This window comes from Diorhabda carinulata, chromosome 9 (assembly GCF_026250575.1).
Source record: "Diorhabda carinulata isolate Delta chromosome 9, icDioCari1.1, whole genome shotgun sequence".
NCBI classification, from domain to species: Eukaryota; Metazoa; Arthropoda; class Insecta; order Coleoptera; family Chrysomelidae; genus Diorhabda; species Diorhabda carinulata.
The window spans coordinates 22,231,237-22,252,142 of NC_079468.1; the positions used below are offsets into that span (position 1 = coordinate 22,231,237).

General features: G+C 32.2%; 1 protein-coding gene across 2 annotated transcripts; it reads right to left on the bottom strand.

Moving 5' to 3' along the window:
- Positions 1-1,668: 1,668 nt before the first annotated feature.
- On the bottom strand, positions 1,669-19,835 carry LOC130898345 (chitin deacetylase 1). Of its 2 annotated transcripts, none has more exons than XM_057807604.1 (5): positions 19,648-19,835; positions 10,945-11,068; positions 8,526-8,638; positions 4,355-4,504; positions 1,669-3,054 (listed from the first exon to the last, which is right to left on the bottom strand). In XM_057807604.1, the coding sequence occupies exons 1-5, from the start codon at positions 19,694-19,696 to the stop codon at positions 1,904-1,906; spliced, it is 1,587 nt and encodes a 528-aa protein (XP_057663587.1). In that variant the 5' UTR covers positions 19,697-19,835; the 3' UTR covers positions 1,669-1,903. The 2 variants fall into 2 exon arrangements, with proteins under 2 accessions (XP_057663587.1, XP_057663586.1); XM_057807603.1 differs by lacking the exon at positions 8,526-8,638 and adding an exon at positions 10,553-10,686.
- Between the last annotated feature and the right edge of the window lie 1,071 nt (positions 19,836-20,906).

The following is a 20,906-nucleotide window of genomic DNA, read 5'->3' on the forward strand; positions in this document are numbered from 1 at the left end:
TATCACATTTCATTTATTTGTTAAAGTAAAGCGTTGATATTGAAAGTTGTTTATTCTTGTAATATTGTATAAAAATTTAAGGGTTTGTTTGGGATACATTCTACATGCCTGTCGTTCGGTTTGAGTGAACAAATTTGATAAAGTGTGTGATTAGTTTTAAGGATTTCGCCGATTATCCTTGCCTTTTTGATACTATTTTTTTCACCAATAAGTTGTGTTTTGATAATTTTTAACTTGTGCCATACACTATCGAATGATGTGTCTCATTCCAGTACTCTTTATATTTAATTATCGTTCAAAATTTTTTTTCTCCACTGCGTATTAAAATAGTCAAACATTTTGTCAAGTTGTAATGTTCACGTTATGTCTCATGGACATAATGAAGTCGATTGATATATTATTGTTTATTAATTAAATATAAGAATAAACTAATGATGTGATGATGATCAGTAGATCATACAAAGAGGTTTCAAGCCTCTCATTTTCTTGAGTATAGTAGAGTTAATAAACCAATATGTCAAATTTATAAATGTTTCTTTTTCGAACCTTACCATCCTCAATTTATCGACAAAGACATTACAACGAGTGTTTTTCAAATAAAGTTCCATACTCTACAACTACACCTTTGTCCTCATTGACAACCTTAAAGGAACTCCAAAGTGCCCAATTTCCAAACAAAGGTAGCAATAACTGGCTAATATTGTATAGTGACATCCTACGTTTCGAATTCTTGTAAGCTCCATCATTCACAATACACAAGAAGTCTCGAAAGTAAGTTCACATTTCTTAATGATTTCTTGAAAATAACATCGTCCAAATGTAAATCGTTGAGCTCACAGCATTCATTTAATCAAGCATTAAAGTTACCTATTACAACTAGGCAGGCTTATCTGTGATGGCGGATATTTCGTGATGTATATCTTCTTATATATTAAAAAAAATTGATGATTTCCATTCCGAGTCCGTTCAGGCGTTCTACCCAACCGATTTGCTTAATTTTTTTTTCAATGAAAGGTATTGATGCACAGATCAGCCATCAACTATCGGATTTCATCTAATTTTCACCATTCTCAAGTTATACTCAAATGCGATTTCCCCCTGTACATTACTTATGGGAGTTTTTCACATACACACGTTCTATCCTCAATATCTCAGGTTCTATTCAAGATAGAGACTTCGTTTTGATTTAAGAACCCTCGCTGAAACACCTTCTTTCTTTTGAGTTTTTGATCACTTAAATCGGTTGAGTTGGAGAGGAGAGGAGCTAGGCGCGGACATTCAATGTGGATTTATGGATTTTTGTAGGTTTTTGGCAATTTTTCTACATTCAAAGATCTATATCTCAGGTTCTAATATAGCTACAGAGTTCCTTTTTTTTTTCTATTATAATGATTTCTGATACTTATTTAATGGATTCGATGCGAGCGAAGCGGGTAAAAGCTAGTTTCCTTTTAATTGTTCCAGGAAAGTCAGTTTTTTAATATAACCCTCTGGAGATAAATTTGCCCAAAAAAAATTAGTATTGGACGTGTGTAAAGTTGTTTTGTCCTGCTGGAACTATGTTCTTTTCCCCAAAGCGCCCCCATTCATTTACTTATTCCATTTCCACATTATAATTATATTTTAATTGATATTAGACTTTCCAAAATAAAAAAAAAACACAAAAAATAGAGGTTTTAATATATTTTTATTCAACAAATATTACTTATCATAACATTGTCCAAATTTATGTCGAAATATAAATACAGGAAAAGATCTTGGCAAGGTAAGTACTTGAAATAGAAAATAGACTACAGCTATATACAAAAGTCTTTTAAAGTGAATTAGTTCATTGAACTTATTGTTGTCTTTTTGTAATAAAAGTAGACGGTTTAATTTTTAAAATGACTAAATAAATAGTTTACTAAACCGAGAAACCGTCTCCGGTAGGATCTAATATCCAAGGATAATTATTTGGGCATTCCATACAAGTGAAAAGTCGCAGTGTCTCCCCTGGCAATTCTCTGGTAGTCAAGGGACATGAATTGGGTAAGGAGCAGTATGGTTGACCCTTGATGTCGCACTTCTCCTTCCATTCGGAGAAATCTCTTAATGAGTTGATTTCAGTTGGATTCTGTATCCATTGGATGATTTGACTGTTTGTTACAAAGTAAACATCATTACGTGCCAACATTTCTTCAATGAACTTGATCAATTCTTCCCTGAATTCCTTTTTGCTTTTCAACCAGGAAGCGTGGAAGTTCAGTCCCAAAGGAGCTCTGTTTGAATTGAAATGTCTGTTGAAGTTGTGTCTCAAGAGTCTAGCGAATTGATCTCCGGTTTGGATGTTAGAACAAGAGTCGACCATGTGACAACCTGGGAGTGATTCGTCGAAGGTAGGGTCATCACGTCTATCCAGTTCGTTCATGACTATTTCCCAAACTGGATGACTTCTACTAGGACAGTTATGAGCGTTACCATTACATTTATGTGGCATTCTGAAGTAGAGAGTGTAAGGCCATATTGGTACGCGTCCGAGTGAAGCTGTAATTGAGGCATCGTAGATGAAAAATTGATCTGTCATCATTTCGAATTGTTTATTTCCTCCTACTCTTAGATAAGGAGCGCGAACACCAATTATTGATCCATCGGTGATGTTAGCGAATCTTTCAATGATTAATCTAGCTCCTGCCATTTCAGCAAGCCAATCATCGTAAGAACCTTGCGACCAGTAGTTTGGGTCTTCTTTATGTGTTAAAGAAAAGACTGCGATCTCGTGACCGCGCCTGTGAAGATCCTGTACTGCTGAGTAGTTAGTATATTTGTGAGAAACGAAGAAGTTTCCTTTAATTTGGCAACCGTTTGGATTGAGTCTGGTACCGGAGAAGATTTCTTCGTAAAGATCAATATTATCTACGTTAACTGCACCGTTGAATGATAACGTGATCATTTGTGGTACGTTGGAAGGTTCTAATGCACCTGGAATTCTTGTACCGTCAGCTGAACAGAAACAATCCGGCAGAGCACATTGGGTTGGATCGCAATCTGGTGCACGATTCGGATCAGTATCAACATCTGAAAAATATTAACAGTTATTAGAGAATAATCAATATTAACACTGTATTGGAAAGTTTACAATCTATACAGAATATATTCCAAGTTTGAAAACGCCACGATGTTTAGTATTTCTTTGATGACAGCTATAAATATTGAAAGTTTTCGTTAAATTTGTAAACAGGGAAAAAGACTTGGCCCAATCAATATTGAAGCTATACTAGATTCTACTCTGAATGAGATTGCTCCTTCGTTATCAACAGTAAAATATCTTGTAGCAGAGTTTAAACGACGCCGTACGACCTGCGAAGACCAGTGGTCGACCAAATGGGGTGACGACTCTAGAAAAGTTGAAGAAAACGCACAAAGCGGTACTGGATGATCGTCGACTGAAAGTGAGAAACATAGAAGACATTTCAAAAAGTGCGGGATATCGCATATTAACTAAACATTTGGACATGAGGAAGTTGTGCGCCAGATGAGTGCCGCGTTTGCTGACAATGGGACAAAAACAACGTCATGAAGATGCTTCCATCGAGTGTTTGGTAATGTTTCATAACCATGGATGAACCGTGGGTCTATCACTTCACACCCGAAACAAAAGAACAATAAAAAAATGGATTGAAATTGGAGAACCGACTCCAAGGGAGGCAAAGATCGTTCCAACTGCAGGCAAGGTCATGGCATCGGATTGTTTGGATGTGCGTGGGATAATTCTCATTGATTATCTTAAAAAAGGAAAAACTATCAACGGCAATCATTATACGAACTAATTGCAACGTTTGAGAAAAGATATCAAGCACAATGACTAAGAAGAAAATGTTGTTTCGCCAAGACCATGAACCAGATCATACCTCTGTTAATACGATAGCCAAAATGAATGAGTTAAAGTTTGAATTGCCAGTTCATGCACCCTATTCGTTAGATTTAGTCTCATCGGATTATTTTCTGTTCCAATCTTCAATAAATGGCTCGGAGGTCAAAGATTTACCAACAATGAAGAGGAGATGTCGGCAGTTAATAGCAATTTTGAGGAGTTTGAAGATTCTTATTATTAAAAAGTATCGAACTTATTGAATATCGCTGGGAAAAGTGTATGGAGCTTAGAGCTGAATTACGTTAAGAAATAAATATATTTTTTTCCAAAATTTTCTTTTTTTCTGTCTGTTTCCTTTCATGGGACAATTCTCGTGATTAAAAAATTGGAACGTATCATTAGATAGATAGATAGGTAGAATTAAGTTTAGCGATTTAGGTCACAAAAAGTCTCGAAATACGTCTTTTAAAATGGCCAAAATATTTGTAGAAAATAAAAACTTACCACATGCGTTCTCGTCAGACTCATCTTTACATTCAGCTTTTCCATTGCAGAAAAGCTCTTTATCAATACATTCTTCATTACCACACATAAGTTTTCCTTCGGGGCATCGTGGTTCGTCTGTTTTAAAAATCGGAAGAACTTTTCTTGGTTCTAAAATTGTTTATAATCAAAATTATGTGGCCCTTTTATAAATAAACGGTATTGTTAATTTTTATCTGTACAGGTTGTTTGTTGATTGGCGTTTTTTGTTTTGTACAATATATACAGTCGTTTTTAATTACAACAGAAGATCATAAACAGAAAGTAGGCATATAACGTTCTCTTAAAAAAAATTATAGGAAACATTCTAGTAGTTATTTTTCTTAAAAGGGTTTAAGCCCGGTTCACAATATTCCAGTCCATTAATCCATTCAAAGGCTGTATTTGTAAAATTATAGTGAAAATACTTTCAAAAAAGAAGTTTAGTAATTGTTTTGAAACAGTTAAAAGTGAATGATGTAGTGGTAGAAAAAGAAAAGCGGATTTGGGAGAAGAATTTAGATAAGCGAAAGAAATGAACAAAGAGGCTCAAAACGGCGCACGGTTTTCAGGTAATTTTATTGTTGGGAATCACCTAAAGAATTATACAAAAAAAAAAAAACAAAATACGTGTTCACTGTTTAACTTGTAATGGAATACTCCATAGATTCATCACTAGAATGGTACTTTCCAGTGCTGGTTCCCATTATTTTAGTGGCATTCCAGCGCTGTATTGGGAAAAAGTGAACTGGGCTTTAAGTTCTGTTGGCAATATTTATTTGACTCAAATTTATATATTAATAGTTTTTTGTTGTGAAAAAATCTTCGTTTAGTATACTTGTAATATAATACTAAAGAAAATGCTGTATACAGGTCCCGTAAATAAACGCAATCAGTTGTATGGATCGAGTTGAAGTAAATTGTTACTAACTACTAGTTGTGTGCTTTCTAACCTAATTTCGCTCGACTTGTATGATGCAAAATTGAGTTAACCGACAGTTACGAAGTGCGATCAATTTAATCCGATATTATGTGCATCTAGAGACTACTTCCGACGGGCTTTAGCTATGATTTAAATTTTCATAATTGTACCTGAACTAATATAAGTTTTCAGTCTTTTACCGTCCTGAACAATGGAAAAAGGTTTGGACAGGCCAAAAGTTCTGTGTATTGAAGGATACGTAACCGTATGATTACGATTATGTTGTTCAAATTTACAACTACTGAAAAATTGAATCATCGCCGCCACTTTTTTTTTAAATATATTTATTAGATGGCTTTCAGTAAAAAATGACTTCAACAGTCTCTAGTTCAGTTTAGTAAAAACGTTTCCCATTCTCATCAAACCACTACATTCAAATTTATATTTTAATAAATTTGAGAAAGTGATTTTGTCCAATAATAATTACCAACAGAACGTTCTATCTAAATTTCTAAACATAAAGAAGAGAATCAACATGCTTTTTTATGCAAGAACTAAAGAATTAGACAAGACATAATTAACATACAGAAACTTTAGAAACAAATGAATAGAAAATAAAAGTTAACACTCAGATAAAGATAACATAAAAAGGTGGATAGTTATGAACATGCCTACGATAATATTACAAATAAATACAGTTTTTAAAATTATAAATATATTAAAATTTTTAGCAAGAAATTAGAATAAGTTGATTATAATAATTAAACATCATCTGTATATACAGTGTTGAACAGCTATGTTAATATCGGTAGCTAAGAATGAGGATCCCCGACATGAACAAGAGAGATTTAGTATAAATTAATCTTTAAAAAACACTAGAACCCTCAAAATATTCAAGGAACCAAAGAGGGTTATTGACAAAGGCAACTATGAATTCCATTGAAGTTTCTAGAATAAGCATTAATCAATAAAACCCTACAATACCTATAGAAGACATGTAATGACATGTACTAAGAAAAGCAGTTGTACATTTGAAGAAATGATCTGAACTATCACTCGAACAATGTTTTTGTCATGGATTTTATTTGACGAACTCAGCTGTACGCACTACCATACCAAACACCCATAGTTGGATAGTTTCTTAAACGACTCCGATCGACGTAATGCCATGAGGACAAAAGAAGACAGGGAGATCATTCTGGGAGGATGTTAGTTCCAAAAAACGGTAAACATAGTGTATTGGAGGTATGTGAAGTTTCTGAGAAGTTATACCATTCATTACATATGGAGAAGAAACCATGTGCCCATCGAAGAAGGACGAAAAAGATCTTCAAATTTCGAAGAGAAAGATCTTAAGGAAGATACTGGTACCTGTCAAGACCGATGGAGGATACCTAAGAAGATTAAATAATCACGAGATCAAGAACGAGGTGCAAGAAGATACCGATAGTGATAAGGATCCAAAGGTTTGAATGGTTTGGATATATTAAGAAGAAGAGATCTGAAAGCCAGCCATAGAACGGCCAAGAGGTCGAACCAAAGCACGCCTGGAACAACAAGTATGGAACAGACTGGAGAATGAACAAATAAAATTCAAAGCGGAGTGATTTATCGAAAAATATGAACGCTCAGACATAAAATGTATGAAGAGTTTATTTCTTCGATTAGAATCATTTACTTTTTATTTGTATACAGTACTTAAAAAATATGGCTAGTACAGTTTATTTTCTATTGAATGTCACAATAAAAAGTGTCAAGTTCTTTTGAAAATATTGTGTAATATATTTAATATAGAACTTAATTATTTTGATCGTTTTAAATAATTCTAATTTCTTGCAGTGTTACTGTTAAAAAGATCGGTGCTATTCAAGTGGGTTATTTGAAGCATGCAAACACAAAATATGTGTAATTGAACAAAAAGTGTTAATAATAGGCAGTGCAAAGTTAAGCTCGTGTAATAGAAAAGGAATGTTATTACGTGAAAGCGTTGAAACCATTATTGCGACTACTTTCTTAAATATACAGAATGTCTGATAAATAAGAAAATTAACTATTTTCTATTCATAGACGGACGCTGTATATTTGTATCCTTTTAATATTTTCATTGATTTTTGTGTCACCCAAACCAGCAAAAACTTTTTTATAGCACTACTAAATGCCTGGTTCTCATTAGAGGCTTTCAAAATAAATTTTACATAGGTTAGTCATTAGTCAGTCGTTTCAAATAGACAATTTTCATATTATTTGTTTATCTACGTTTTATTGGTTACAAAAAATCTTTATGGAAAGTGTTCACGAACAGCAACTTCACAACGGCAATTTAGAAACTGTCTGAATTCGTTTTTGATAGTCAATAATTAAAAAAAGTAAGTTTGTGAACAAATGCAAATTCCGTTAAGCTTACGTTGGATGGTTTTTTATAATTTTAATAAATAATGCATGAAATCGCTTCGTGCAACTTTTGGTTAAGAAGCACCATCAGAGAAAACTGATTTGCACAATTTCGTTATGATCGTGGGTATGTCAATGAGGAATATCGAGAAGGTGGGTCAAAATCGATTGTCATTTCGAGAGACATCGATGCTAAGACAGATAGGCGCGTCTCTTAGGAATCGCAAACTGCCAAACAATCGATTTTACATGAAGATTTGAGGGTGGGAAACATATGTTCCAGATGAATTCCGCATAAATAAATAAGTGAATGTTTGAAAGGGAACAAAAATCGAATTAATATCTCACTGTCAAACACTGTATCAGCTTCATAGTTAGAAAAATATGCAATAATGTATAAAGGGCGAATATTCGAACTTGTTTGTTGTTTTTGTTTTATCTTTTGTAAAAACTTAAAAGGCAATCGTCGTATTGAACATACCGATGATAATGAATGCTCAAAATGTTTAAAAGAGGTAGAATTATACCAGAAAATCATAACGGGGAAACACAACGTTAAATTGGATGAAATGGGATTGCTAATTGAAAAGTAAGTGGTAAAAAAGACAAACAATGATATACAGAAGTTATTTTTATGTAAAGTTGGTATAAAATATCATTTTCAAATCGTTTTTTCAATAATACATCCATTCATATATATATTTCATTATATAATGCTTAATATTTTGTTGTATCTATAGACTGACTTATGATTATATAAAATATATTGAAAACCTCATCAAACTGGCACCCAAATACTCAGCTTCCTTTTAGCTTTTTATATTTCTGTCATTGGCTTACTCTCAAGTTTATCGCAAGTTGTGACCTTTCCTTTCCAGTCACAAGTCTGTTTATCGATGTCAAACGCCAATCCACTGGGACAAGTGATTTGTTTTAGACCAGATTTTGTACACCTGTACGTCAAAATGAATTTTAATACAAAAATAGTTTTCAAGAAATAGTGACCTTTAACACAATCTTGATTCAAAAATTTATTTTCTTTTATATAAGCGTTTATCAAATTTATTAATTTGAAATCAATTTCAAATAGTCACACGATGTAATGCGATTGCTAATGTACTTCAAATATTACGTAGAAGCACTAGAATTTTATATTTGCATTCAGAATATCACCGAATTAACGCATATTTTGTAACATGAAAAAATCTGCACGTGAAAAATAAGTGCGCTCGCAAAAATCATGCATAAGTGAAAAATATCAACAAGCTTAACACAAAAGTTTTAATTTGCTGCTTCGATCGACCAACTAGTCAAGTTGTTTTCAAAATTGAGTTTAGAGCTATTGTCTAAAGAAGGATTAACCCCAATACAAATCAAAAACAGAATAGAGGTGGAGTGTGCTCATAATTTTTAATAATTAAAAAGCGATGGCTATAATATTTTGGAACTGTGATTGACTTTAAAGAATCAAATAATACCACGAACGTGTCATATCACTAATTCAGTTGTGTGGAAAAATTATCGAAAAAAGGTGCCTCAAAACCAACCGAGGTGTTCCAGTCCAAACTACTTCGCTTTCCAAAGCTACTGTACACGAATGTGCAGAGATTGAGCAGCCACCATTTTGGTCTGATTTAGCTCCTAGTTAAGATTAAGGGGTGAGAGATTTTGACTGGAAAGCTTTAATCAGACATTCTGCAAAATGTGTGAAATAAAGGGAGAATATATAGAAAAATGATCAGTTTTTTTATTTATGTTCTTTCTTAATATGTTGGGTTAAAAACTCATGGACTGTTTATCGGTTTATTTATGAACTTTTTAATTTTAGGATTATTGATGACAATGTCCCAAAAATCCTACGATTGGGATTTTAACAACTTAATTCTGTTACCGAATCAATTCAAAAATCATTTGTTTATTATTAATAATTATTTAAAAATTCTGCAGAAACAAAAAAAAACTGTTAATATTTTTTGTCATTTTTTTTTTTACAAAAATATGTAACTATTCTCAATATTTTTTTGTTTTTATTTATATCTAATTAATTATGAAAAGGTCGTTTCCAACTTTACGATAAGCAATAAATCAGTTTTTTCAGCAAAACTGAGTAGAAAAGTTTTGTTTCTATTATTTTATTAATTTCCATACTAACGAATTCTCTAGTTCATTTAATAATTCTCAAAATACTCGACACGCACACGCATAGTTTCATTTAAAACCCCGATCTTTTATTACGAAATTTTATATAAAAATTACACAATCATGTATAAGAAAAGACCCAGTTTCTCCAGTTTTTTATAATATAAATTTACTTCCTGACTTTTTTTAGTTTTAAAAGATCAATATTAATATTCACTCAAGAAAAAGTCATTCTTTCAAAATCTGAAATATTCTTTTGTATTCATTTCTGATAACACTGTGATCATATAAGTAGCTAACCATCAATTAAAAAAAAGAAGAACCATCAATGCGATTTCAATGTCAAAGTCGATGCCTTCTTTTATCAACAGATGGCACTAATTTAATTAAAAACACTTTATTGATGAGCGTACCTGTCTGATATGTCAACTTATAACCTATTCAGCACGTTTCAATTCTTTTTATTTGGAATATTCAGGTTTAAATAACCGAAACCAGATTCTCTTACAACAAAACAATGATAAACTACATACTACGAAAGTTACAATCGAAGAACTTGGTAGAATTGAAGTACTACCATATCCAGTGTTTAATACAAATACAATATTTATTTCTTTTTATTGAGACGAATATTTCTAATAAAACCCGTGTTTTTAAAAAGGTTTATGAATTTATTTGATTATTATTCAGAGATGATAAAAGTCACTATTCCTTCTGTTACGACTTACTTTCTAGATTATCACAATTTTTGACATTGACTTTCCAGTCACAAGTCTGTCGATCAAGATCGAAAGCTAGTCCGATCGGACATTTTACAGCTGCTAGTCTAGTACGACCCCTAATGTCTGAATTGAAATCACACCTAAATTATTTCAAAAACAATATTAATGATAAATTAATAAATACGAAAATGTCGAGAAAAAAACAAATTTTCCTTGATCTATTTATGTTTTACAGGTGTTTTAGAACTTATAATAAGAAATAATTTGATATTTATCTGGAAATATAATATTTGTTGATTGAAATAGCAATAAATCACGAAATTCTTTGAAACAATCGTTTTTTTAATAAAATTTATTAGAAAAACAAAATATTCAAATATCACAATATGCATATGTACCTTACAACTTCTCTGCAGTCTCCGTCAGTACTTCTTCGAAAATATTCGTCAGCCGGTCTATTTTCACAAAGTTTTTCTATTGATGGTTCATTTCCTTCGTCTTCTTCATCATCTTGTGCATAAGCTAAAAGCAAAATGGATCTTTATAGAATGTTTTCTTAATAAATACTAATAGTTCAGGATTATTTTCCTTTTAGACACATTTTTAATTTTTGACTATAGCCAGAAGACATATAGTGTTAAATATGATCAAATCATCTAGATAGACAGGCAGAACCGATTTGATTGAAAATTGATACGGGGACTGCACTGTTTACTGTTATTTGGTTGGCATACAGGCAAGCTACTTAATCCTGAAGCATTTCTATCTATTCAGGTGTAAGTATTGTTGTTCTATTGTTGTTCTTTGGTATGTTACGGACAAACCATATTAGTTGTCCTCAATCTATTTTGTGCCGAATTTGTCTCAAGTGCAAATGTTATTTCTTACAACAGTATGATCATGTCTACTTTCCTATTTTCGCTAGAAATTATGTCTTAATTGCGTAGAATATTCCTCCAGTCGTTTATTTCTTGTTCCACTTCTCTATTTTGAGTTAACGCTATGCCAAGTTCGGTTATGTCAAAAATTATATAGACGAAATGTTTTAAAGAAGAACGATTCACTTAAAGGAGCTCCACTTGACACTTGATACGACGAGTTGGGCAAAAAACTGTTACTAATATGAGTCGATAATAAAATTTTGTGTGAAACTTTGTACACTTGTTTTTTATCGATACGAAACTTCATTACCACACCTCGTACATGAAGGTATAAGAAATACAAGTTGAAATAAATCCAGAGTAAATAATTGCTGATATAAAAATCTATTCACGAATGTTTTGAAATATCTTAAATTTTGAATTCAAGGTTTCTAATTCGAGAGTATATGCAATTATTATTTCAGTAACGTATAATGTGTTGTGGAATTCGTAGAATATATGTATTTGAAATCATAACAAAGCAAATAATAATACGAAAGTTGCTACTTAAGTTTTGAGATATGGCAACACTGATTTGAATATACATTAATACTTTATTGGAAATATAATATTTTCCTTGATATTTGGTTAGTTATGAATCAAAAAAAGACAAAAACTACGTGTGTATTTAAGGCCGAATAACTCAAGCAGCTGAGGCCTTTCTAACCTTTAAAAGAAGAAGAATAACTGATTGTTTATAAATAGTTTTTCACAATAAGTGTACAAAGAACTGATAAAATCAATTGCACATTATCATATCCTTTGTACGTTAACTGATATTTCTTCATTCAATCGCCGTTTAATTCCAGTTTAATTATTTTATTATAGATTATTAACTTTTTTTACCTATTCAATTGTCGGCGTTAGCAAGCTGAATAAAAAAACATTATTTGTTGTAAATGAGAAAACTAGGTCGAAACGAAAGTGACTATAACAGGTTTCTAGTAGCTAGTAGATGCGGTTTACATAAGATATGTTCGTTAGTGTTAATGGAATGTGGTGGTAATTTCCAGCTTTGTTGACACACGTTCAGTTTTACCTGACAGTTCAAATGAACATTTTATTTTTGAGGTGTGTATGTGTGTAAATTATCACCTGATACAACTACTCACAGGATATGGATGTGTTATATTTTATTTTTACCGTTTTAAATTTGGAGAATCACCAATTTGTCCTTATTATTCTGAAATGGAAGATACTGCAAAGCATGTTAAAGATGGCAGGAGGAACGTAAAGTGAAAATAAAAACAATCTGAAGCTATTATTAATAAAATGACAGCCAGCGAGTGTTTGGAAAACCCTATCTTATCTGGTGACAAAAATAATAAATCCAAATTAAAGAAAGATTTAGTAAATAGATCAAAATAAGTCCAAGCAGTATGATGAAGTAATTCCTTCTGGTGGTACCGTTATACTGTCTCTTGAGAAGCATGGAGGGGGGTTTCTAGTGGGTTAAAATCCCTCACATCCTCGCGACAGCAGCTGAAATGTCTTGCGAAGGTTTTCCCCTCCACCAAAAAAAATGTTATAAACGAGTCTGTGATGAATGAAATAAATAATTTAAGCACTTCAATTTCAAATCGATGAAGTTACCCTCTTTCCTTGAATCAATTATAAAAACTTTCTGTACTACTTATTTGAACAGTTAGAACTGAACATGAGTGGCAGGTGTTGTACTGAAAGTGAATTTTCTGGAAATACCGTTCAAAAATGGAGTAGCTTGCAATGTTTAGTAGTAGCGTTTTTTTACAATTTTCTTTCCTAAATTGATCAAGCAAACAACTACTTAATAACTTCCAACTCTTCTATTTTACAGATAAATTCCTCATTAGCACTTTTTGGGCCATGCTAATTTACTTTTAATTATTTTTCGAGTCGAAAGCTAATTTCAAAAAATATTTTCTAGTAATAGGCATGCATCTACTAAGCGTACCTCATACTTTTTGCTGAAAGTTAGGTTAAATTTGTATGTATATGGTTTGCAAAATGATAATTAGAATATATGAAGAAATAGATGGAGAATTTAATTACTATGTGAATATATCTAACTATTATAAATAGACGAAATGTTGAACTACTTAATATTTTTATTTATATAAAAATTTATTACATTCTTATAATTAAAGTTTAGGTCGGCCAACATTGAACAGTTACATAAGATATGCAGTTAGTTGATAATATTTAGTATCCACAAGCAGTAATCGAGATAACGGTATTATTTTTTTTTAATTTGGGTCACGTGTTTAGGTCTGCAAGTCGAGAAAAATGCGTTTTGAATTATAATAGGTATTCAAACACAAATATTTATAAGGATTAAAACTAAACACTTTATTTAGAATATAAAAATTCTAAGCTAACCTCCAGTGGTTGAGGTAGCTTTCACAGATATATGCTATTAACGTTAACAACGGGGGTTGCCTCGATTGGGGTCACCAAATTCCCTAATGGTTCCAGCTGCTATTACATCTCTCAGTAGTCTGCTCGCTGAACAAACTAGAAAGATATATCGAAGCATCTGGTATGAGACAAGCTAAAGCACTCAGCCTTCTGCCTGTTGCACCATTCAAATGCATAACATGCAACTGTCATTTCCTTGTAGACACCCAGAACTTTGATTTATCGGGATTCATTTCTTTGGAGAAGCGCAAGCCTATCAGCTACCAAGGAAAGATGTACATCAGATAACTCTGGAGAGAATTAAGACAATGATAGGAATTAAGTTGCGTTTATGATGAATATTTGAGATAATTATGTGAATATAAGATAAAAATTACTTTCTGGGATGTTAAATTTCATAATCCCTTGATGACAAATATTTATTATGGTGGCAAATAAATTTATTATCCTACTTTTGTATATCTATAATTATATTTATGTTTATTATTTTTAATGCCTCTTTCATTGTCATCAAATAATGTTTCCACCCCTTCTCGTTCTTTATGATATAAAACTCAATAAAAAATAAAGGTTATAAGGTTAATTATAAACTCATAATTGCATTATTTATAATCAATTAAAGAACAACTAGTATCTAATTATTAATTTCTTTTAAATTGAGCTTCTCGATCTAACAAACACTCTGTGAAAGACATTACACATTCCTCATTCATTTTTCAAGGTTATTTGTATAAGATACATAAAAATATGAAACATACGAGGTGTGATTGAAAAATACTATGAATAAAGCTTTGAAGTCTGTGATTCGAGATTCTATCAATAATCGCTTTGGTTACCAGATTTTGAAATACGCGATTTGTGACCCCATGAAAGCCATTTCCAGAAGTCCTTACCTTGGTTTAAAGTTATAATGCGTGACGGAAGCAACAAAACGGTCTGCCCTAGAGGCAGTACTAACTCTCATCTTTCTCAATGTCTACAACAATGATTAATAAGCCAGAAAGTTCTCCAAGCATTTCATATATTGTTGTTGTTGCATATTACGAAAGCTAACCGGTATCACATTGGCCATTCATCGAATTACAACGTCGGTTGTTGCTTCTCAACGGGAGAATCTGTTGTTCCAGTGTAGCACAAATTAATCCAATTAAAGATCTACTGCTACTGAGGAGACGAAACAGCGGGATAATAGGAAATCTGTCATGCATAGCCCAGCTCTTGGATTACCGAAGAAGCTTTCTATGTTCCACTGCTCCGTCTTCATCGCATCAAAGACCTACTGTCTCCTAACCTGGAGAGCATCATGTATTCCACATAACCTGAACCTAAATAAGAGGAAATGGCGGAATAAGACGTGTCTTTCTCTTAATACTCCTTCCTCAATGGCTTGAGAAAGAAAGATTTTTATGTAAAATGACCAGAGACACAGTGGGAGGTCGTCGTCGTTTCCTTGACGTCCATTGTGACAGATCTTGTATCTGGACTTTTCTGCACCCTGGATAGTAGAAAATCTATACCTTAGAAATATATGATGTATGTCCAACATCGAGCACTTCGACACTTGGCTTCCCGAATAAGCCTCTTATGTTCCACTGCCCCATCTCCGTCGCATCAAAGACCCTCCGTCTCATAATATACCTAATTACATTTTTTGAAAATGTCGTTTTTGATTTTTTTATTCTTAGTTTCATTTCTCGATGTTGGAACCAACAACGAATTAGTTACAAGGTAAGTCACTGAGTTAGGCTACCCGCTACACAGGTGAACTGATCCCTTCACGACTGACGGAGAGCGTGCCGAGACGCACCCGCTTAATTATCGAAAATAGGACCTTGGGATTTTTTTAATCATTTTTTTTATTGTTAGATCAAATAATTTGTATCAAAACCTTTCCCTCGGAGCCAAAGGTTTATCCCAAATAGCCCCGTACTCAGTGATAATCTGTCAAAATGACTGCCGTATTGAATGGGTTAACCTATGGGGACGCCTGTATGTACTTGACTTAAAGAAGGCTGATGGCGGGATATGAGATGCCTTTTTCACCGTGCCACTTCCTCAATCTCTTGAGAACGGGAGTTTTTTTATATAAAATGACAGCAGATAAACTGGAAGTTCATCGCCGAGGACGACATCCTAATCTTTAAATAAATAGCGTCTCCTGGACATGCTAATTAAGTAACGTGATGATTGCTAATCAAGGAAATTAATTCAAATTTCATGTTATTTTCTTACTTTGTTTTCAATAAACTAAATCATTGTTTTCATCACATTTTTTATGCTTGTTAACGAATCTTTTTCACATCCTTAAAATGCCATTTAATTTAAAATTCAATTATAAAATGGGATACTCCAAGTGTTGTAATTTTCAGATAGGCTTGACCTTTCGAGCATTATTATGCGGATCTGTGTTGAGATATACTTAAGACTGAGAGAGAAAGAGAAATGTTACTAAGATATTCAGAGGCTTGGCAAGGTTATACAGGGAGAGGTCTCCATTAACTTTATACAGCACGCAATCGGCTTTTCAATTATTAAAAAGATTATTATTATTTGAATATGACAAAATTCGAATATATTATATAATTTATATACCTTATAAATTATTTATTAATAATCTTCGGAATTATTTTTTAATATCACAATGATCATTTTTAGTAGTCAGTTACTAAACATAGTAGATATATTAAGGAATTATGAAATTTTTAATTCAGTAAGAGCGAAATGTTACAATTTTCTAACGACTCAAATTGAAAATAATTTTTACGTTTGTTAAAACAACGGCTCATTAGATATTTCTTTCAATCGTTCGCTCTGAAGGTGTTTTCGTCTATTACTAGAACACTGTTCTCCGGTGTTTTCACAAGGTAATTATTTTGCAACCAATACTGAAGCCATAAACTTCTTAACTGACTGCCTTTAGAAGCTTCGGACGTGGTTCACCGGCTGCAATACACTCGGATGATGATCGTTTTGAAGTTTTGGACCTCGTTCACATTCAGCAAACCAATAACAAATGGTTCTTTTCGTTCAACACTTTTGAAGCCATTGCTGAGCTTGTAAAGTATTTGTTTTCATCAAGAAGCAAAAGATAAGTTAACACACGAAAGTTTTTTAAATCAATTTTTTTGAAAATAACAATAATAGCTTCACTAAAATGCTTGTCACTTTTCTCTGACTAAACGAAATAGTCTTTTTAAAGTTGGTACTTCATATAAATGTCACATGGATTTGACAATGACAGCGCCATCTGTGTGTCAATCACACGACTTATTTAGTGACACAGAAGTAGTGAATTTCACTAGTTTTTATTATTACCAACCCTTGTAAGAAATCAAAGTGTTGGTAAAAACACGTGTTCCTTGAAGCATTGATCAAAAAGCCAGCTGATTTCTTCAAAAATTTGTTACATTAAATGGAATATTTAGTGTGGTTGCGACCGCTGACAGTGACAAGTCGTAGGATTGTTCGATATCATGGACACATCATTACTTTAAGCAAATGAAAAGGCCTTTTCTACATAGAAAGTCCACAAAATAATGTAAACATGTTATAAGAACAATATAAAGAGATTGCCGTTGTGTTACCGGCGCATTCACCAAACTTAAGCATCCATTAACAGGATCTGCTTCACGGTAACTATCAGTGGACGAATTCGTACAGTAATTTTTGAGAATACATATAATTTCCTATTTCAACATTGTTTATTATGATAGAATTCAATTACACTGAATACGGTGGAAAAGTTTGATATTTTTAAGGCTTACAGTTTATTCTGCTTCCTCAAGTAAAAATACAACTTATTTATTTAATCTTTATGTCTATCTACCTTTAGTTATGTAAGAGTTAAGTCGAGTGTATCTTTGAAACCTCAACCCTTCTTTTCTGTGAAAGTACCTCGTGTAGTTTCTTTGTTGGTTTCGTCCATCCAGATACTCCTCTGTTCTTCTGGTTCCGAATAACATGTCCGAACAATCTTATTTGATTTCGTTACCGATGTGGCTTAATCGAAACTTGTTTTCTATTTTCCATTGGTTGTATCTTATCTGCTTATTTCCTTGTATTTTTCATTGTTTCAATTCCTTTTGCAGCGTTGAATAATTTTCCTGGCTTTGCTATTCTTTATGTTATTTCTTTGTCTAATTTTCAAACTCCTGTTGTAATTGAGCCGAGGTATTCGGAGTCTCCTATTTCTCTATTTTTTTATTTTGATGTCACGTATATTTGTTTTATCTATGTAAATTTTAAACTTGGAACCTATTTTACTGGTTTTAAGTAGGAAAAGTAAGACTGATGCGTTTAAATATCAATAGGTGATCGAGAAGGATCCTCAACTAGTTGTTTATTTAGAACGTGAAATAATTTGGAAGTTGTATGGTATCAGAAGCTATATTTAAGAAGTGGACTGGAATTTTTAATATAACCTACCTTGACCCTTGATTCTTGTTTCATCAACACCGATTAGATGAAGAATTTTATTTAAAAGGCCAAGCAGAAATAATTGGCTAAAGCTAGTCACTGCTAGATGGCGATGTATGATACAAATCTGTTTATAAAAACTACATTTCATTTTATTAGAAAAATTTATGATATTTTTTATTTTTTATCTGGAGAATACCGTGGGAGGTCTACAAATTTGCAGCGTAATTCCTGAAAATTAGTCATGGCGATCACCAAAATGTTGTCCTTATAAAAAAGCACTTTTGTTAAAATGCCTTATCAAGCAAATACTCTCCTGTTGATGTTTACTTTTCCAAAAATGACACAACAATCCCATGACTATTCCAATTCACGTATTTTATAAATATCAAATGTAGAACGAGAATTGCGTTTTGCAAAAACAACTATCAAACCTTGAATTATATTTATCGGTTTGTGATCATAAAGTAACGGTCTTCCATAACTGTAATGCAAGAAAAAAGACACGAGAGAGGAGAAATTTCTCTTTTATTGAGTAAGTTGTTGAATATGACGTATTGAAGTGAGTTAACGAGACGTCCAAGTAGTTGAATTCGCTTTTACAAACATTTGTAGGATTTTTCAATGAATTAAATTATCTCCACACCACTGAATATTCGAAAAAGATTGAAATATAACAAATAATCTAAAGGAATCTAGCTCAAATTTTTATATTAGGTGAAAATTGATCCTAGGAACTTTCTGTTGACAAATTAAGGTATTGAATTGACAATTAATTGATACTTATTTAGAAGTGGAAACGGAGAAAGGTAATTAGTGAAAGTAAATCATTATTTGGTACAAAATTTGTATTTTTTCACAATCAATATTTCCATTATTGAATAAAATTGTGGTTTATTCTTTGACATTATTGCATTTCACTTTTGTCTCGATGGAATTAAATGAAAAAATTTTGAAAATCTTCTATTTACTAGTTGACCTTAATGTTTTGGAAATTTGAACGATATTCATAATAGAATAGATGAAATTAGCTATCGAAAATGCGTAAGCTCAATTCTGAAATCCCTTCTGTAAATTGATTGAAAAATAGAATAAAAAGTTAGGATCTGGTGAACTTTAACAAGGTTCAAAAGTTGGTTTACCAGAAATCAATAGAAATATTATAAAAAATACTTTTAAAATAATTTCAATCCAATAAATCTTCGATTACACTATTTTTTTTATACAGCAACTTCTTAATTATATTGTATAGGTCACCCTGTATAATAAATATATTCAAAGAGAAAGTAGAATTGATAATTCGAAATCAAATATAAAATTATTTATTTTAATTTGAGATTATTTCCATATAAAAATATCTGTACTTACCAATTGAAAGTATCAACAAACAACACAGCCATAATCTTTTGTCAGCCATGCTGAAATTTCAAGCACTAGCCAAGAAGTGATCGCGGACTTTCGTTTTATTTATACGAGTGCTTTTTTTCGTACTGCGCTTGCTCTGTCGTACAGTACTACTCTTCGCTTATGTTAACTTTCACCTTCTTAACACAACTGGAAGACCTGTCGATAGGTGACTCTATATGTATGAGACGAATGAATATAAAACGTAAGATTGTGGCTATCTGATTCTTGCTGGAGGATGTTTACTAACCGAAAAGAAATATTACAGGGTTGTACAGTACCGGCTTTAGCATCACTAACGCCATGGGTGGAATTTATACGACGCCCTTAATTTGCTATTCAAATTTATACGAAAAAAGGTAAAGGATATAGTGGTTTTTTTAACCATTTATTTAAAGGAAAATAATAAAATTTGACTTTTTAAGCGTTTCCTTCGTTGACAAAGTTGCCAAAAAATTGAATTTTAATACGAATCCAAATTCAATAATTCACGAATAATTGTAGAACGTTATTTTTTTTTACAAAAATACTCCTCGGTCATTTCAAAAATCTTGTGCCCGAGTTATAGAATTCAAAATTCCAAAACCACGTTGTTTCCATGTCATAGAAATGGGAAATTTGCGATTTTAAAAGCTCTAATTTGCACAGTATTTCTACCAATTCCCAAAATTCATCAATTTTTTTGAAAAAATCTTGTGTTTTTCTGTATTCGCGGATTCCCGTATCTTTTTTCAAAAATTTATGTTGAAAAGAGATAAATAATGTGTTCCACTATATTATGACATGCTTGTTAAGATGAACTGCATGCATTACAGCGATTGGACACTAGTTTTGCGAATATAATTTTTGAACCTCGTCTAAAAATATCTAGTCAGCAGCTCCCCTTTACGGTATTCCTTGTTTAGAGTTTATCCGCTTTTCATTCTTACCTCTTTTATCGAATTAATGTCTATTAAGACTATTTATTTTATACAAAATCATCTCAAAGGATATGTACTTTCATGCATCACATCCTGTTTCCAATGTTTTGTATGAGAGTGAAAAATGTTTGCCATTAGTTTTCGTAACCATCTGTAGTTTATTTATTGAATTTGAAAGTTTTAAATTGCCAATTAAATAGTAGTTCCATAGAATTTAATATTTATTATGGATCTGCAATCACAAAATTCATATTCACAAGAAAACAAGAAAAAATTCTCACAATAAATATGGATAAGTTACTA